Below are 17,720 nucleotides of genomic sequence, written 5' to 3' on the forward strand. Positions count from 1 at the left end.
CCAGGTGGGTTTGAGACCCTCCAGGGATGGAAACTGCCCAGGGTCTCTGGGCATTGCATAATTACCATCTCTGAGAAAATTTTCCCCGCATATCCAGTCAGACTGACCTTTGTCTCCGTTTATAACCACTGTGCTGTGTTCTCCTGCCATGAATGTCAATAAAGAGCAGGCTTTCCCTTCTCAGTGACCTCCCAGTAGTTATTGGGAGGACTGCTATTGGGTCCCCCAGCAGCCTCTCTCCTCCAGGCTGAACAAGCCCATATGCCTCAGCCTCTCCTCACAGGGCAAGTGCTCCAGCCCTGACCATCCCAGTGGCCTCCCATGAAACTTGCCCCAGTTTATTGATGTGTCACTTACAGTGGGACACCAAAACTGGACACAGTGTTGTTGATGTGGCATAACAAGTGCTGAGTGAACGGGATAGTCACTTCTCTTGATCTGCTAGTCATGCTAGTGTTCATGTAGCCCCACCACTGCCAGGGTCCCCCCAACCCTGCTGTCCAGCCCATCAGCCCCCAGCCTGTACTGTCACTGGGGTTAGTCCATCCCAGGAGCAGGACTCTGCATTTGCCCTTGTTGAATGTCAGGTTCCTGCTCTGAAAGGCAGCCCTGCCCTCCAGCAGATCAGCCACCCTCTCTCCTTTTTGGCGTGGTGTGCAAACTTGATGAGACTGTGTTTCACCACCTCCTCCTCCTCCTGCTTATTGGTGAACATGTTAGAGAGGACAGGTCCCAGGATACAACCCTGGGGAGCTCCGCTTGCAAGCAGCCTCCAGGCTGAGTATGAACCATTAACCGCTACCCACAGAGCCTGACAGCCCAGCCAGTTTTCCACCTGTCTGGTTGTTCTGCCCTGTAGACAATACCATCCCAACTTTGATACCAAGATACTGTGGAAGATCATGTCAAAAGCCTTATTAAAGGCAAGGTGGGTGGTATCCACCACTCTCCCTTCATCCACAGATCTAGTCATTTCATCATTGAAGACAACCAGGGTGATCAAGCGTGATTTAGGCGTGGCAAATCCATACCAACGGTTCCCAGTCACGTTTTTCTCTTTCATGAGACCAGAAATATTTTTCAGGAAGACTTTCTCTGATTGTCTTGACATTCTTGTCATCCTAACTAGCTATATAATTTTCTTAAGGTGATAACCTGCATTTATCTTTTTACTACTTATAAGTGATTCTGTATTCTACATATGGTTTTCCTTCCAAAAATTGTTAAGAAAACTACTTGGCAAGCAAAATTAACTTCTTATAAGTGTTCTCAAAAAAACTTAATAAGAGTTAAGCTTGTAACACATGTTTCAGTGAGACCCATTTACTACCTATAAAAGAAGATCATGCTCATTTTTAACAGGAATTTTCAATCTTTACGCTAAAAATTAGGTAAATAGAAAGCCTTAAATTCATTAATCTAGACATTGTCCTGCCAGCTTCGCCAATGACATATAATCTCTGTTTCAGTCCTTTCCCGCTCACCCACCCTATTTGCAATCATTTTTTGAGATGGTGTTGATGTGAGAGTGGGCATGTCTGTGATCAAACACTTGCAGGCATGCAGGACAAAGTAAATTTGACCCACTTGCTTCAAGTTTTAATTTTTTTGTATAACACTGAGCTAGTATTTATCTGTTGTAATTACAACAGATGGGGATAGGTTAGAGATAACTAAACACACAGAAAATGAATGAATTTGGTTTTGTTTTCTTTGGGGAGTAGTAAGAAAGAAAAATCTTTTACCTTCAGGGAAATTTATAAAAAACAGCAATACCTGTTTTATGTAATGTAAACTAAATCCTCTATATAGAGAGGATATGTAGGTATAAAGAAATTATCGGTAAATACTATAGTCTTGGAGGAACTGGGCAGAGAAAGGCAACTGGCACCATACAATGTTTGGCACCTGAATTGCCAGCTAGTCTCTGTAGACTTCTCTGGAGGTGAACCAGAGCAGAAGCCCAGTATAGGCGCCCTGGTTTGCGCTCTTGAGAAGCCCTTTTATTCACAGACTGCAGAGGCAGTAGAGGAAGAGCAGCTGGCAAAGTTAGGTGCCAAAAATTGAGCGGTGTAAGTTGTCCTGGCTGTGTTAGGTCTACACGTGCAATCTAGAGACTGCTGCTATTCATTCAAATCTGTATGGTCTGGATGTGTTTTTCTGGTGATACTATAGGAGGAACTATGCAATCTTAAATTTCCTTCCTTTCCTAAAACCTGAATGGTAACCCACTTCTTCCCTCACGTGCTTACCGTAACAGAGCTGAGGTACTGTTCTCGTCTCTGAACTGGGTATCATCCCAATCAAATTATCTGAGTAAAATGAACACCACCTTTTTTGGTTCCTAGGGCTCGTTCTGTCACAACACAGAACAGGGGAATTATCAGTTCTGATGTCTTTCCTTGAGCCTAAAGCATGCCTTGTACCATGAGCCTAAAGTTCAGTCCACATGTAGTCACACTATATGGTACTAAAGATCTTAGATTTTTAAATCGGACACAATTCCAAATGTTATATGATGTTGTTGAAAATAGTAACTTCAGTGGTAGTATCTTCAATAGTATCCTGAATAGTACCTTCCATTAATGGATTTGAAAATCCATTAATTCTTTAACATCTTCCTGGCTCTAAGATGATGCACATTTTTTTCCAGTTCATCACCCATGTTTTCTTCCTCCAAATGAAAGCCCTATCTTTTGTTCTCTAATATTGCTTAAAAGTAATTGGTGTGTTTCAAAAGTTTTACTGATAACTGCTAATGCAGTTTTTAGTCCATACTTTAAGAAGAATGCAGAAAAATAGAATATGGAGCTATGCTCTTCTAATGTAGTCGTTAGTGTTTTGAACTATGAATGGATCACTGTTTGGTGCAGTTATACTATATATTAGGAAACATAAAATTTCTTAACTTCATGGGGTGCCAGGAATATTAAAAGCTGTTTGAATCCTTAGTGGATGATCCAGACTTCCAGCAGCATTTTACTAATGAGTCAGGAGGAGGTCAGGATGAAGCATACGGTGTCTAAATTCTTCTGTCGTGCTTGTCCACATGTGTTTCTGATAATGTAATATAGCATTGTTCTTGGTATATTTTAAACACGATGCGTGGATTTCACTGCTTACTTTGGAAAATGCTTCCATTGTGTAATTCAAATTTGTTTTATTAATGTGGGGATTTATTGTGCTATCTTTAACTACATTTTCACTTAGCTTTTCCATTTTATGTTCTGCTAAAGGAATAATTTTTAATGGAAGAACCATTCAGATGTGATTCATAAAAATCTTACTTAGGCAAGTCTGAGTTTCTCAGCTCATCCATTTTCTGAATTAAGTAGAAAAAAGTTTATTAACTGGTTCTGTATGCTCTCTGTCCTTAGGCTAGTGAGATCACTTGCCAATGTTTAGTAGTAGATGAAAAAGAGTATAAAGTGCAGCCTGTCTTGCAAAGTATCAGTAGAATTCAAAGTCCAAGCTGCGATAAAATCTGCTCTTAATTGACAAAATAAGTAGAATCCAGAGAAGTCTAATGGGACAGCACCCAGCAATATCCTGAGTCCAATTACCACTCAATTCAGAGCTAGCAAACTATTTTAGCAAAGCAATAAAGCAGCATGTTCTGGTCAGTAGAGCCCAGAAAATGTAAATAAGAATATAAGAAAGCCAGCTTCTACTGGAATTAACAAAGTGGAGGCTGTTTTTTTTGGCAAATAAAGAGGATTACCCAAACATTGGCTGAATTTCAGCTAATCATTGGGTACAAACACTGTGGTGCTGCCTCTCTCTCTCGCTATCGCAGATTATAAAGATGAGTTACTGAGTAGGCCCAGAGGTTGTTTATTAAATGGGCTAGCCAGAATATGAATGTTTGCAAGACCAAAAGGCTGATGTTCTTTGTAATTTTCGTAAGTTTCAAATTGAAACACTACTTTGATATTAACTGAGTTTACTGACCTTACATTACAGAGTAGCAGATTTTTCGAAGACTTTCTAAATATCCACCAATAAGCATTTCTTTGAATTTTTTTTTTTTTTTTTTTGCCCCCCTCAATCACAACTGTGGTAAAAAAAATTGTGAATGGAGACATCATTTTATTTTTCTTCTGTTTTCTGCAGGTAGCCCTGCAGCACTTTGTCAGCTGCATGTAGATGATGAGATCATTGCTATCAATGGCACAAAGGTTTCACGTATGGACTATAGTCAGTGGGAAGAAGCCATCGGAAGAGCACTAGAAACTGGAAACCTGGTCATGGATGTCAGACGATATGGAAAGAATGGTGAGTTGTTTCATCAAGCAGATACAGTATGCTCTGTAAGGCAAATAAGCTTTGTCTCTGCTGTACCTGCCAGCTGAGAGTCCTTATTATCCTTACAGTAGTAATACGTATCTAAGCTAAGTAGTTTGCTAGCGTGTCTGTTGCATTTTAACACAGCTTGGCTTTTTTAACTACTCGTGCATTAGAAATGTCTTGACAAGCAACTCTACAAAGCATTTGAACTACTGACCTCTCTCTTGTGCTCTGGCCTGTTTCTGAGAGGATGCACAGGTAAAAAAGTGTGCAACCACCACACAAGGGAATATAACATTTTCTTTCCTGCCGTACCACAAAAATGAAGAGGGGCTGGTCTCTAGGGGATAGTAATTTTTAGAGCCTCTCTCCCTCGATCAGCAGCTCCCTTTCTGCAGGGAAGGAGGATCTTGTGTTCCTTTCTTCAAGGGAGTGTTTCAGGTGGCGTATGAGCTTGTGGGTGATGTAGCACCTCTGTGCTATGATTTTCGCCATTGACCCAAATATTGTGATGCTGTAATCTCTCCAGGATGGTACTACCCGTTCTGGCTAGTGAGAGTTTCCATCCTGGCTGAAGGCCTTGTAACAGCTCTAGACTTGCCATGGGTTTAATCAGGATATCCTTTCAAAGTCCCAAAAGAATTTTTCCAGAGTTGGAAGTGTGACCAATGACTTCTTTGACAGTATAAATACAAAACATTAGTGGGAATCTAAGTAGAATAAGTTACCAGCAAGTGGGGGCAGAAAAAAAAAATAGTGAGGTGAGGAAGAGAAAAGAAACAAATTACAACTTCTACAGGGCTTAGCACAAATGAAGAGTGAGATTAGTGAAAAACTCATTGAATAAATTTTAGGTAGTGGAAGGGGAGAAATGATGGAGTCTGAGAGATTATAATTTGTCTTTACCTCATCAGTTTTGCTAGTTTAGTTTAGACTGCCTTCCCCCCCCGCCCTGTGCTTCCTGACAAGCACGGACATGAGAATGACAATTCCTGGATAGTGTACGAGTCAAATTGGACATTGTCTGAGTAAAGTTGGAAGAATTTTCTCGATCCTTACTAACGCTAATGAAATAGTTTCCAATGAATACTAATTGCTGTGTAATGTTGAGCTGCTGTAGTCCCTATCAGCAAAACATCTGGTAAACTTTTACCTGGCTTATGACTAACACTTGTATTTTTGGGGAAGGCGGTCTGCTCGTAAAAGCCCTTTTTCCTGTCTTCACAAATTCCACCTGATTTGTGTCTCTCCGTCTTCTGTTATGTGCTTTTTTGTGTTATTTTAATGTGTTTTCACTAACTCTTGTTCTATTCTTTGACATTACTGTCTACATTAATTTCTTGATCCTCCACATACCAAAAAGATTGGGGCAAAGACCAGCCTTCCCTGCCACATGTAAGGCATAAAATCCTCAATCTCACCAGTATGGCTACCAACATTATAGGTACATCTGAAAATAAATGGATTGATGCAACTTCTGGAGAATACGTTTCAAATGTTTCCACCCTATCAACAAAAAGAGATTTCTCCAGCAGCCTTCGAAATTCTGTGAGTATGTTTTTGAAGGGTCATGGGATTTGGGGGTGCGGAAGAAAGTAAAAATGTAATGCCTTGATAGGGGGAGGATGGAGAAGAGACCTTGGAAATCTTACTTTTACTTGTATTGCTTAAGGAACATATAGGATACTGCAAATATGGAGATGTAGCTATGTACTTATTAAGGTAAATAAGATGTTTTAAAGGCTTGCTACTGTCCATTCATGAGTGGACCCTGCTAAGTGGTAAGTATTAAAATATTTGCAGACTATGTTTTAATTAAAATATATAGAGCATTTATTCTTTAGAAAAGACTTCTACTTCCATTATTAGTGTAAATGAAAGTTACGGCCCCAAAGAACAAGGGTATATATGCTTTCAAATTACTTGCAAATAACTCCCTGCCTGCCAAGCAGCTGAAGTAGGAAGATCTCAGCTTCTGGCATTTTCTTGCAAACCAATGGTTTTTATTTCAGCCACTGATTCACAGCTTGTTATTGATCCCCTCAAATGCCCGCAGTTGTTTTATCATATAATACACTCAGGAAGTTTGAGATAGTTTTGTATCTTCCTGTGGAAAGCGTTCTGAAGTGTTTCATGATACACAGTTCCTGTCAGGGGAGAAGTGTCACTGGGTAAACTACCACAAATCTCATGAACCGAAACCCTTTATTTTCTATTTTTTTCAGGATACAGAAACAAAGTTGATAAATGGAATGCCAGGAGATCTTGGCTCTAGTGAACAAAGAGGTAAACTACCATTACTTTTCATCTGCGATTTGTGTGGGTTTGGAACAAGCACAGACACTAAACCTGTAATCATTGCAAGCTTTATACAGTGGGCGAAGCGAGACCTTAGTGAACTGCAAGCTAGACGGGTATCACAGAGATCTCGTGGCATCCAAACTGGGTGTAGTTTGCTTCCACGACGTGCTAGGCAGTTGGAGAACTGTCAACAGAGCAGTGGCAACCCCCCAGTCTCGGCATTAGTGGTTGTAAATTCACTCTGCGGTAGGGGGGAAAGAGGAGGAGAAGGCGCACATTTTATTGTAGTTGCTACTGCATTGTGTGGAGACTTAGTCAGTATTTTTTTTAATCAATTTATTTCACTGCCCGGGAAGAGTAAGAGTATAAAGAGTATTTTTTTTTTCTTTTTTTTTTTTCTTCCCTAGTTCAGTTGTGAGGTTTTGGAGTTAATGGTTGTTTTACTATTATTATTTTACTTTTATTCCTGGAGAACGATCTCGATGGTTCTGGTATGAATAATAATTACTTACAATGCTATGAACAGTTATAGCCTTACTTGATGACAGTGAGAGAAACCAGGTACGTAGACGTCCTAATGGAACAGTAATCCTGAAATGGGAACTTTGTATTTCATTTTATCTTGAATGTGCATGGTGATTTATAAAAGAGTTCCCCCAAGAGATGATTTGCCCTCTGGAGATGCCTTTCTGATGACCTTAAATGGTGATTAGGCTCCTCAATCCAATTTGGCATCCCAGTTGAGGTGGCTTAAATTAGACAGGGAGAGTCAGTCCAAGTTTGACGCTTGTACTGTTGTTATAGTTGGACGCTGTTAGTGATAAAATGAAATACTAATCAGTATATGGTGTAACCTACTAAAACTGTATTTGTTACTATGAAAGATGAGATTTCCTTTGTGTTTCAGGGGCTTTGTTTTTCTGAAGTGATGTTGCTGTAGATTGGAGGTCTAACAAGTATTTGTTACCCAGCGGTGATATCATTTAAAAAAAAAAAAGACAGCACCTCATTGACTTGTTTGTATTCTTTGTATTTTTCAAATAGCATCTGAACCTATTTCTTTGAAAAACTTAAAAAGACGGTCACAATTTTTTGAACAAGGTAAACCAAAGAGCTAACATCTTCATGTACTTCCATGAAATCATTCCTGCTGCACACTCTTCCTAACAAGTCTGGTGCTGGGTACTTTACCTCTTCAGAATTGTTTGTTGCAGTTACAACAAAGCAACATAATTAATTTCCCTTCTTTCCCCAGGGTCATCAGGTTATTCTTACAATTCATGGGTCTACCTTTGTGGTAATGGGTCTTTGTGTGTTCTCTTATATCTATAGCTGTTCAAATCTCTTCTGTGTTGTTCATACTTTTTTTTTCACTGGGTAGGAGTAAGAAAGATAGCACACTCTGTTCAGGTTTGCTACTACCTACAAAACAAGAATAACATTGAATATTCCAGCAGAGGCTTAGCACAGATCTCAAAGAGCTGTTGATAAAATGCTTAACTCTGGATTTGAGTTTATCTTGAGTTGCAGCTCTGTGCTTTCATCTAAATTGGTGGAAAAAGGCAGCTGCTGGCTTTCCACTATGTGATGGTGTCGCAAGATCCCAAGAAGACCAATATAAATTCTGAATTGAATATGCTAGCTTTTTAAGGCAAAAAATGAGGCACTCAATTTTGGTTTTGTAGGTTGCTTTTTGGTGTTTTGCATGTCACAGCTCACGTACTTCTGCTAATGTTGTATGTCTAATGCTCTCTTCAGACTATGTATGCATTGCTGTTTTGCTGTAGCCTGAAAGAGTGAAATTCTGGCCCACTGGAAGTTCCGTGTGAATTTTGCCAATGATTTTAGTGGAGCCAGGACTTTGCCTTCAGTGGTGATGGCTTCTGTTTTTTCCAGAAGCGTTATGTGAAGTGCCACGGCATAAATTTGTGTTTGTGGTTCTGTTTGCTTTTAAATACTTCTGCTGCATTGTATCTGCAACATGGTGGTATTTTTTTGTTGTGTTTTTTTTGTTTTGTAGTTTTTGTTTTGTTTTTTTTTAAGGCTGGCTATGAAGTTTGGTTTTTATTTTAATAAATTTTATATCAATATTGAAGCATTTCACTTGTGCTTGAGGGGGAGGAGAAGGGCGTATTTCTAGAGTGTATGCTCAGTACAGTTTTGTTCATTTTAAACTTTTGGCACTTTAGCTTTACAATAATGTGAAAGATTCTTCTTTCTAAACCTGTACAGGCCAGCATAAGCTTATAGGGGTGAGAGAAAAGGGGAGCAAAGATAGGTGCTGCCTGTGCCTCCCTTCAGCATCTCCTGGTGCAATTGTAAGAGATCAAGTCTGTTTGTCCTACTGTCACTGTGACTGTTCTGATCTGATAATGAAGACAAAATTGTGCATCTGTAGATTGGACACTAGTCTGTGACTCATTGGATGTCTTTTGTATCCTAAATTTGACCTTTTCTCCACTTCATGTGGTCATACTTCAGAAAACTGTTGCAACTTGTTGCTTTTTTGCTCTTTTTTAACTGAAATTTGGACAGCTAAGTAACAAGTACACTAGCAACAAACAAAAATAGTGGTGATGCTTGGGAAAGGATTATACTTAAATTTGTGCTTCTCCACATTTTCTCGACTTTTAATGTATTAGCGTAATACACGTCTCTCTAATAATCATCTTGGCACAAGCTAAGACCAAGCATGGTAGCCTCAAATAGCATAAGGTTTGTGATGAATGGTGACAAGCTCGCCAAATTCAAGCGTGCTTTTGGGAGTAGGAAAGGAGGCCAGTTGGAAAGGGAAAATACGTGGTTTTGTGGTAGAGAAGTTGCCTGTGGACGTCTGTTGCTCTTAATACACGTCACGGGCAGTAGGTGAGTAGCTGCACTACCCTGGAGAAGCGTTCTGGTTATTGGTCATGCTAAACAGTTGGGTTTCAGAATAATAATAGGTGTAGTAAAGAACCTCTGTAGTGCCACAGTGGGAGATGTACTACTAATTCAAGCAATTGCTGATGGCACTTGTAAGCATGTAAAGTTCTTAAACAGCTGCGCACATTAGCTGAAAGCACCTAATGAACTCTGACCTCAAGTAAGTTCAGTAGGGCAAAATGCAAGCATGGCTTACTAAGGAAGCAAAAATTAGTCTGAAGCTCGGACTTTTGACATTTACACAGGTCTTGCAGTAGTGAGTACATATGGTTCTAATGATTTCTGTTTTTTGTCTTCCAAATCTCGCAGGAGGCCCAGAGCCTGCAATGCCTGATGTAAGTACTATTTACAAACTACTACTTAGTTGTATAATCCTGGTCTTTTCAAGAAGCCTGATGCTTTCTATTGCTTTTTATACTGCTTTAAAATTGTGATCAACTCTGAGAGTACTAAGATTTTCTAATGTGTAATTGAATGGTTGCTTTCTGCCCCTTTGAAGAAAAGGCTAATTTAGGGTCCTTGTCACTATAAAGCTGTAGTATATGTAATGGCTTTTATTTCTTACTTCAAAAAAACACATTTTAAAATGTAGAGCGTTGATTACATGGAAGAAGATAATATTATTTTATTTCTGTGCTATATTAGCTCCCAGTCCCATCCATTAGCGCTCCTAGTCGTCGCATTTGGGATCAAGAGGAAGAACGAAAACGACAGGAAAAATGGCAAAAGGAGCAGGACCGTTTATTGCAGGTATAATTAATCTTCATAATCATAGGCTGGCAATCCCTTGGGTGCAGCAATTGTTAGGGAAGAAAAGTAACATGTGACACCTGCGACTCTTCTTACTGGTGGCCTAAGAGGACTTTCAGATACGTTTGCTGGGCTGCACAGTTAGACACACTAGCAATTATTCAGCAAAAAGAGGACAATGCATTAGTGAGCCTGAGTAATCAAACACAGACTGAATATTCACTACAGCCAGAAGTGCTCAATCATCACAAGGCTGGTATGCTCTTACCAGCAATGGAATTTAAAGAAGCAAAGACATAAGGGGCAGTAGTCTTCACTTTTGAATACGAGTTTTATTTTTTCTGCTTAAGAAAATTGTCTCTAGAATGAGTTTTACCTTCAATTAGCAATACTGCCTTATATTCAAAGACGAAGAGAAGGCAGCCAGTGCCATGGTTAGATGCCTGCTAGCATCCTGTCGTTTAGCAATCAGCTGATCAGCTGCAATCAGCTGATCAGGTTCCCAGGACCTCTGTGAGTCAGGAAGCTGAACCTACTAATGCAAAACCACCTTGATAACCAGTTGCTAGAGATGGAGAGAAGTGTTGCAGAGGGAAGGGGCAATGTTTGTCAACTTAGGATAGCACAAAAAACCAAGCACACATCTCTGCAAAGATCTCAGCTCAATGAAGCATAAGCCACTTCAACCACGTTCTACAAGACACATCTCTGCAAATCAAGTTAGAGTTAGTTATCTAAAGTCCGTTGGCTAGGAGAGGCATCAGTGAACATCATTTACTCTGCACGAGCCCTCTTAAAAAGTTTGGTGCATTCAGCAGAAAACTGTGATGTCAAAGTACAGCTTAGCAACTCTTGCTTTTTGGGTGTTTTGTCATTCCTTTTAGCTTACAAACTCCACAAGGCAGGAGCTGTGCCTTCCTAAACATATTTGTGGTCTCTGTTATGGTTTGGGTGCTCCATTTGATGCCTGAAGAGATGGCTTTAAAGAATGTAAACCTTGGCTCCCCTTTCTTGAGAGCAATCTCAGCCTTCTGCCATCATTTTTCTTTGCTTTGCTTCTCCTTTCTTAGTCCTGAAGTAGTAAATTTGGCCAGAGTAATAATGTTCTTTCTCTTCCCCATGATCCCAGTAATGAATTTTCAAATAACAGAGAAAGGAAGCAAAGTCTTTCTTTGCTTATTTCCAACATCTTAGAAGGAATACTTTGGACATCATTAAATATTTTGCTTTTCCCAAGACCTAAGTGGTGTGACTGACAAAACCACCAAAACACTTACTATGTACCTTGAGTAATGCTTTAAGACATTGTGTTGATTTCATACCAAATCCAGTCATAGGACAAATTCGGAAGTCCAGAAACTAGTTTTGTTTAGATAAGCTTCCAAAAGACCAAGAGTTCTTGCTCAAACCAAATTACTGCCTCATATTTCACTTAGTGATCACTTTATATTTGCCATATTAATGTATCCAATTCCAAGTTAAATGTAATAACTCCATCTTTCAAGAAATGCCTTGGATAACTGACCTCACATCTGTTGTATTCCCCATCTTACAGTTTAGTTCCCATTGGAACAAAAATCTGCTGTTACGAGACTTAGCTTGTAATAAGCCTGGGTTCTCCAAAATCAATTGCAGAACTCCTTTGGATTGCATTTGAGCCAGGATTTTGTTCACTCATGGCAGACCTAATGTCCTAGTGTAGCTCAAGCATGTTTTTACCAGGCTGGTCTGTTAAAAAACACATTAAATACCATTTTAATAACATTTTAATACCATTTTAATAACATTTTAATGCAAATAAAAAATACCATGTTTCTTATTTGTGTACTTAACTTCAATCTAACCTAACAGGAGAAATACAAACGGGAACAAGAAAAACTGAGGGAAGAATGGCTACGAGCTAAGCAAGAAGCAGAGAAAGAGAGCTCCAAGTATTTTGATGAGGTAGGCTATGAATATGGCTTCACTTTTGACTGTTTAGCATCATGATGGCTTTTTCGCCTAATAGTAGATGCATGCAAGCAGGCAAATAATTTATTTTGCTGTGTCATTTATCTTCTCGTTTTGGAAAATAAATTGTTGTCTATGACTTGGTAGAAAGAGGTTGCAAAAATGGGATGTTTTGAGACCTGTTGAGCTTGACTTTTTTGCTTATGTATTGGCTAGGTAACTAACACCAGAAATATGTTGGCAAAAAGTTACAGCATGTATTAATTATTGTGACCAGAATGAAATGAAAATAAATTGTTGTCTATGACTTGGTAGAAAGAGGTTGCAAAAATGGGATGTTTTGAGACCTGTTGAGCTTGACTTTTTTGCTTATGTATTGGCTAGGTAACTAACACCAGAAATATGTTGGCAAAAAGTTACAGCATGTATTAATTATTGTGACCAGAATGAAATGGTCACCTTTGCTGTATATTTACCTCCTGATGCTACTTTTTGGAATTCTGCTTCAATACTTCATCATGAGGCATGTTCGTAAGTGCCTGGCTTGTTACTGGCAACCAGTTCATCCTATCTCTGATAAATTTACATATCAAATCAACTTCAGATTTGCTATCATATGTTTCAAAATATTGAATGTGTGTAATTTCTGCAGATGCTGACTTTTGTGGCTGTTGCTTAGGGGAAGATGAACAGGTTTTTTCCGGAGCGTGGGAGGTGGCTGAGAAATCTCTTGTCTATTGCTATGCAAGTGCTGCTTCAGGCATCCTAGCTAGATCAGTTGTGTTTATACAGTTACGAATAAGTAGGCAGTAATTTAAGGCTTAGGACTTCAATAAGAAAGCTCTTTGAGCTGTTAGAGGCGTACTTTGTACAAGAATGTAAATCATTTCGTATTTTTTTTTTAATCATTAGAAGTTTGGATGGACCAGTCCTTAATTGACAAACAGTATTTGTTCTCTGCAATTATAACATATTTGACCACTGAAAGAGCTTTTTTTCATGTCTGAGAGAAGAGTCATAGGGTGGTAGGTCTGAGGCTTGACTTTCAAATGGTAGGAGAATGGAGGAGGATGGGGGTTTCCTCCACATAATGATTCACGTGAAATTCATGGGTTTGATGTACACATGCAGTGTACATCTTAGTGTATATGCTTCTAGGTAGGTCTCGGGTTTCTAAGTCAAAACAGTAGGGAGAAATGCTGGGTATCATGGAAGAGTTTGTTTTCCATGGCGATTTAAGTGGGGATGGGATAGCTTGAAATGTAAGTGATACTTTAGAAAGCAGAATGTTTCACATAGTTGTGGCCACGCTGCCTGCGGTGCTTGCTAAGGCTGCCATGTGGAATGAAGCTCTTGCATTAGGAGAATGTGCTAGCAGGCACTCAGGAAAGAAACCGAAGTACACCCTGGGTCTAGCATTAAAAGCGCTCGGGATGCTTTTTATAGTCTTTCCTCATAGAATAAATGAACTTTTTTCTGAGTGAGCAACCTGTTTAAAGTAACAGCTCCCTTGCCTAAAACCATGATTTTTTTCTTTGCTACAGGAGCAGACTGTTCTAACCTTAAACACAAGGTCTGTCCTTGCACGGGCTCCGTCTGTGTCCAGCTGGAGAGGAAGCCCTGAAGCGAATACTCCCGAGGAACCAGAAGGAGATGGAGGAAGCGAGCTGGCGGGGCGCTTGCTGGGTGAGGAAGAAGAAAGGAGGAGGCTTCAGGAGGAACGGAGGATCCAGGAAGAAGCAGCCCTGCGTTTTGAGCAAGAAAGGGAACTCCAAGAACTGGAGTTTGAGAGACAACGTAAAGAGAGGGAACAGCAATACGCCGAGGAGCAGAGGCGGCGGGCAGAGATGGAGGAGCAGAGGCGGCAGGCTGAAAGGCAGGTGTCAGTGGAGACTCCTCAGTACCAAAGGTGTGCGCTTGTGATGGGATATACTCTCTCTTCCTTCTGCATTAGAAATTCCAACGCATTTCTAAAGGGAGTGCGTATGTCCTGAATATATAAGTGTATTCATGTAAGATTTTTACTGTAGATTAATCAGTCAGTGCAAGATACCAGAGGATAGCCTTTCTTTCTAAAGGTAGAAGAATCGGGCATAAGACAAAGTCTTTCCCCATGAATCAAGTGCTCTGTTAACCCACTTCAGCTCGTTTTTTAAATAGGAGGTGTAAATACAGTAATTACAGCCAAATCAAAGATGACCTGAAGCACTTAGTGTGAAGATTTTGTAAGAACTCTGCGTACTTGTAAACTGAGAGCCAGTGGCTCAACATACAGTGCTTTCAGAACAAATACTAAGTTAACTCTTTTCCAACAAATGTGTGACTGATTTTCCAGACTCCTCCCTCATTTTAGTTCAACAGCGCAACAACAAAGTTTAATTGAACTACGGAGTTAATTTGTTGATGAGGGGTATCATGGTATATGAGTGAACAGATACTGTCTTAGATGTCATAGTCTGTTAGAAGTACCTACTGTGGATATATTTATTCTAGAGCATGAAAAAGTCACTTCCATTCTCTTATTCAGCAGCTTGTTTAAAGCAAACAAATAAAAAAACCTAGAACCAAAAAAACCCCCCAAGTATTAGTTTACAAGTGCATGTTCTTGCCCAGAAGTTTTCAGACTATTACAGGCATCATGGGAGATTAATCTGTCTGAAACGGATTAAAACAGTAACTTTTTTCCTTATGTCTTGTGCATTTAGGTTACTGCCTTGTGTATGACTAGCTTTGCTATTTCTCTTGAGGATTTTCCCCTTTTCTTATCTTCAGTCATCTCTTATTACTTATATAAGGCATGGTTATCAAGTTTAAGTCCTAGGAGGAGAGAATATGATTATAAAGTTGCATATATTTGCAGGGGAGATTGTGAGACCTGGAGTTACTTCAGCTCATTGTAAATGACTGCTGCTTGAGATCCCTGCTGAGCAAAGCAGAGGCACAGTAGTTACCATGGCTAAACAGGTTCTTCTTGGCAGCTGAGCCAGGGTATCTCTACAGTTTTAGCTTGCCCCAATTGCAAGATAATAGGACTTTGTGTGGTAACTTATCAAGCTGCTGCAATATCTGCATATCTAAATTATTGATATATGCTTTAGTCTCAGGGGATTTCATCGCTTCTGAGGTTGTGGTTTCCTAAACAAGGATGGCTTTGCTTAATAGTAAAAGAGCAAGTTCAGTGAAACTGGGATTTAAAATATCTAGTGTTAAATGTTTGGTTTACAATGATATCCAAAGATATGACTTGAAATCTGAAATGTTATATAAACATCTGTGAAGGCATGATACTTGCTGCAAAGAGCACTGAGGTTGGGGGGACAGGCAGCTGGAAGAGCTTTGTCTGTGGAAGTTAGTGAGTGCTTCTTTATGGGTTACCAACTGCACCTACACAATCTGCTAGAATATACGTGTAACTTTTAGAGAACTGCTGTGTTTGGACAAAGCTTACCTCCTGGCTTTGAAAGGAATGAAATAATCACTGTCATATACTGATACTTGTCATCTTTGCAGCACCTTAAAAAGTCTCTGGGTTTTTTTTCTCATGTATTTTCATGTTTCTAACTAACACATCTGAACTTTCTCATTTTTCTCTATGTATACTTACTGTTTGTTCAATTTCCAGAAATTTTTTTTTGTTTAATACGTATTTTCTTTTATCTGTCTTTTGCTTCTAGACGTTATGAGCGCTATGAAGTATCTAAAACAATAGAGGATCAAGCTGGGCATCCTCTTATTGACAGGTAATAAGAAATTCAACCAATGGGTAGGTTGAAACATCTTCAGCAATAAGTATTAACCATTTTGGCATGCTCAGGTTTGGATTCCTTGTCACTTACAAAAATGTAATTTCAGGCAGTTTTTCTGCCAACGTTTCTTTTTCTGCCTTTTTTTGCTAGCTGTGTTTCTGACCGAAGAAATTAAGCCTCCTTAGAACTTTTAACTGTTTGGGTTTTTCTCCTTTTTTTCCCTTAAGGATCTGTTTTCAATATTTTTAGTAGGAAATATTTATGTCTATGTATTTTTCTGTATATGAACGTAATGTATCTTTTTTTTTAATAGGCATTATGAGCGTTATGAAGTTTCTAAAACCATTGAGGAGCAACCTGGCCAGTCATTTGCTGACAGGTATGTGTGATACTGGATCTCAGCGTAGAGTGTAACATCACTGTTTCTGTGTCAGAAAGCTTGGAAACTTCCAATAAACTTCAGCCATGGAGCTAAGTGAATACTTGGTGTTACTGCTGTGTTTTGCAGTTTGTACGGCATGTTTTCCTATTGAGGAAACAAGCAGCCAAACTTTTGGCAAATGATACACTGTGCTGTAAACAACAGTTAGTAGGATTTTACTGGGAGAAGCAGAACTATAAGGAACTAAATATGTGGGTGGTACTAGACTGATCTGGCTGGAAAACAATTTCAGATAATATTGTGGTTGTGTCATAACATGCTACACAAACTAAGGTGCAGTCATCCCAATCAGGATTGTGCAACTTAAGAGAGAGTAAACAGGGAGGGAAGTGAGAGGCAGCAGCAGTGTATTTATCAGGAAAATAGTAGATGTGCCACTTGTTAAGTTATGCTCTCTTACCTTGACTATTTTCCATTTTGTTTTGCTTAGTGGTTTGTTTGGGGGTTTTATTGGGTTTGCTTTGTTTTTATTTCAATAGAATGTATTAGCCACTGTGCATTTGGGCTCTTTGAATAGATAGCTTTTTCTTCTCCCTTTTAATACCTGGGCTATGGTTAAAAAATGCTGAAGTAACCTAAATCCAGAGCATTTTTATCAAGCCTTTGTCTTAGATGGCATCCCACAGTAGTTACAAAAAATCACCTCTGCTGCATATTTAGTCAGTTCTTGAAGTTAGAGTGAGCATACCTTTTTTTTGTATTAAGAGGAACCCTGAAACTGACAGGGTACAACTAATGGATCTGTTACTAATGGAAGATCTAAATCTAACTTCAGAAGGTGCCTGCACTAAATAGTTACATCTTGGATATATGTGTGAGGAGGACACTCAGGTGCTGAAAGCATCCCAGGCAAGGCTGACCTCCTTTTTGGAGGACCTCCTGTTTACTACAAGCAACTGTGAAATTGTTGCATCTTCTTAAACAGATAATAAAAGTGGTCTGCACCATAGGACAGACAATCAGAACTTGGGGGAGCAAGAAATGTGATGCGGTTGATGCATCCTTTATGTACAGACAAAGGACAAGACTCCCTCAAAACGCTGTTATGCAGCCAATGCTGTACGTGTAAACACATTGCTGTAGCAGCTTTGAGTTGTGACCCAGCAAAGGATTTCTATTCTTTTCCAAAAGTATTTTAAACTAAGAAACTGGCTGTATTACTTGAGACTAATAATACAGCACAGAGGTGTTGCTGAAGCTCCTGCTCTGTACTGTCAGAAAACTAGCTTTTTGCCATTTGTCTTTCTGTATATTGAATGACATTTCTTGGCTAAAACTCATTAAAAAATTATGCTGCTGTATATCAATATATATGATATTGG

The 17,720-nt window shown here is 39.3% G+C and overlaps 1 protein-coding gene across 1 annotated transcript in view; it reads left to right on the forward strand.

The window, feature by feature from the left end:
- LMO7 (LIM domain 7) overlaps positions 1–17,720 on the forward strand; it is a gene marked incomplete at its 5' end in the record, with an annotated part of 132,681 nt that overhangs the window by 104,894 nt on the left and 10,067 nt on the right. Inside the window, 11 exons of the mRNA XM_082304989.1 lie at positions 4,114–4,275; positions 5,651–5,835; positions 6,513–6,573; positions 7,633–7,689; positions 7,844–7,885; positions 9,820–9,845; positions 10,156–10,260; positions 12,112–12,204; positions 13,755–14,119; positions 15,885–15,950; positions 16,270–16,335. Of these exons, the coding sequence (XP_082161115.1) occupies positions 4,114–4,275; positions 5,651–5,835; positions 6,513–6,573; positions 7,633–7,689; positions 7,844–7,885; positions 9,820–9,845; positions 10,156–10,260; positions 12,112–12,204; positions 13,755–14,119; positions 15,885–15,950; positions 16,270–16,335 (1,228 nt within the window). The remainder of the gene's footprint in view (positions 1–4,113; positions 4,276–5,650; positions 5,836–6,512; positions 6,574–7,632; positions 7,690–7,843; positions 7,886–9,819; positions 9,846–10,155; positions 10,261–12,111; positions 12,205–13,754; positions 14,120–15,884; positions 15,951–16,269; positions 16,336–17,720) is intronic.

Source organism: Platalea leucorodia, assembly GCF_965183815.1.
Source record: "Platalea leucorodia genome assembly, chromosome: 2".
In the NCBI taxonomy this organism is placed as follows: domain Eukaryota; kingdom Metazoa; phylum Chordata; class Aves; order Pelecaniformes; family Threskiornithidae; genus Platalea; species Platalea leucorodia.